Source organism: Penaeus chinensis, chromosome 27, assembly GCF_019202785.1.
Source record: "Penaeus chinensis breed Huanghai No. 1 chromosome 27, ASM1920278v2, whole genome shotgun sequence".
In the NCBI taxonomy this organism is placed as follows: Eukaryota; Metazoa; Arthropoda; class Malacostraca; order Decapoda; family Penaeidae; genus Penaeus; species Penaeus chinensis.
The window spans coordinates 18934723-18937222 of record NC_061845.1 but is presented as its reverse complement, the minus strand read 5'-3'; the positions used below and the strand labels follow the sequence as shown (position 1 = coordinate 18937222).

Here is a 2500-nt window from a genome sequence, read left to right as displayed (position 1 = left end):
TGTTTTTTTTTTTGACAACAATACGTAGCAAGACCGGATGGTACACTTCACACCTCTGTCCAGGCAGCTGTCCTTTTTTCCTTTTTTCTTTGGGCGGACGCAGATGCAGCCCGGCTTTTTCTTTTCGCACGGGAATAAACGTCCGCCCTCGAAGGGAACCGCCGCATAAAAGGACACGTTCGTAAGACGGAGAGGAAGAGACACGGCAGACAGGCCAAGTCACACAGGGTCCAACTCCATCAGCTCGTCCTCCACCCGGGGACACGGGGGTCTCATATATATCTTCAACCATATACCAGCAAACTAAGACCCCTTTCATTGACCCCCCAAGACAATCTTTCGTCTCGCTTACATCTGGTGGCTTGCGGTGGTCTCTCGCATATTCTAATAGCAGTGGTGATCAAGAACCTCACAACGCCGACGCTAATTCACTTACCACCACGCTCTTCGCCGACGCCTGTTGCCGATCCACGACGAAGTGCCTCCTCGCCTCTTTTAACGCCCAGCCATCGCTACCAAGTCCTCTTCGATCGCGCCTACCCGCACACTGTCTACTCTGCTACTTCGTGCTGACCACTCACACCTGTGCTACCCTCCTGACGACGTCGCTGACGATATGTTCCCGCACTCTACGCCACAGCCCTCGCCAATCCGGCTCACCTACCTCGCCAAGTCTTCGCTAACCCTCGTCAGCACACCTAGGATGTCGCAGTTCTATCCAGCACCAGCAACCTTCCTCGTTACTATTGATAGTAAGTGTACCTATCAGTGCCAAATTAACTATTTCCCTCCCTCTACCCACCCACACCATACGAGTTGCCTTCTTTCAAATTCAAGTACACGCCACTCAGCGAACACACACTACTAACTCTGTACTACATAACTTCTCGCTGTCAACCATTGTTGTTGTTTTTTCAATACAACAAACGAAGTCACACACTGAAATCAAACCTAAGTGGCACACACCCTCACCTCACAGCCCTAACCATTGTGTTATTAGTATTTTTATGTCTATTATCATTTTTATCCTCACATCCCACAGTTTAGTATATATCATTTCACTCCGAACAAATTATTACCTTCGAGTTTATTTTTTTGTTCGATTGTTCTCATCATATTATTCATGTTTATTGTTTTCGAATTAATGAAATTATCTATTTTCCTTTATATGTTAAGCCTTTTAGGAATTACTTCATTACTACTTGTGTACTGTTATATTATGTGTATGCACGTATATTGTTGTATTCTTTATAATATCACTATTCCTTTTACTTGCCGTGCTAATCGGCTGCTCATTTACACATAGATTTAGATTACCTTACTAACCTCTAATTTAACTACCTGCCCCCTTTATACGGAATTCACTCTAGGATTATGAATTTTACTAAGTGCCATCCCTGTGACTTATAAATAAACCCAAATCACTTTCATGACGTACTCTCGAAGTTCGATATCTTGTACTCAGTAATGCTGGAATTTATTCTTCCCTAGTTTTAAGGTTTGATGAATATGTAACATGTAACTAATTGATGGTAGTCTCTTCTGTTGGAAATTATGGCAACGCTAGTAACGCACTACAGGCGCCATACTTTATATAGGCTTTCATAGTTATTATCATGGCTGTAAACAATGGAATCCCGCGCCCGCCGCACGCTTACGCTCATACGATTGAAGCCCTGAGACGCGCACTGGATTAAGTTCAGGCCCAGCTGCCTATGAGTCCGAAATATATATACTTCCTTATTTAGCCCAAACCATCTGTAGATACCGAACATAACCTGTATCCCTATGCGCAACTGAAGTGTTTCAAGCGTTGCAGACAGCTCGAGAATGAGCCCTGCGCGTGACCGAGTGATGTCAACAATACGTAGTAAGACCGGGTGCTACACTTCACGCCTCTGCTCTCCATGGGCGGACGCAGAAGCCGCCCGGCTTTCTCTTTCCGCCTTCGGAAAGTGTGTGTGTGTGTGTGTGTGTGTGTGTGTGTGTGTGTGTGTGTGTGTGTGTGTGTGTGTGTGTGTGTGTGTGTGCACACACACACACGCACGCACGCACGCACGCACGCACGCACGCACACACACACACACACACACACACACACACACACACACACACACACACACACACATATATATATATATATATATATATATATATTTATATATATATGTATATATATACATATATATATATATTATGTATATATTCATACATATTTGTGTGTGTGTTTGTGTGTGTGTGTGTGTGTGTATACAAATATATTCACACACACACACGTCCGTGGCTGTGTGTAAAGGAAGAAAGTTAAAACGAGAAAGGAGACTGATATACGAAAAGAGGGAGCAAGGACACGTACAACACAAGCTATTGGACGCAAGTCAAAGGCTGTACCTTCCTCATGAGAGCGGGGAGGTGGACGGGGAGATCTGGATTCATGTGCGCGGCTTTCAGGGGCGTGACAGACACGAGCGGCAGACCGCAAAGCTGCGCACCAGCACTC

General features: G+C 45.0%; 1 protein-coding gene across 1 annotated transcript in view; it reads right to left on the bottom strand.

Annotated features, from left to right (window-relative positions):
• The window catches only part of LOC125039257, a gene marked incomplete at its 3' end in the record, with an annotated part of 20040 nt that overhangs the window by 4878 nt on the left and 12662 nt on the right, over positions 1 to 2500 (bottom strand). The window contains 1 exon segment of the mRNA XM_047633087.1: positions 2392 to 2500. This exon segment is cut by the window's right edge and continues 197 nt beyond it. Coding sequence (XP_047489043.1) covers positions 2392 to 2500 — 109 coding nt within the window.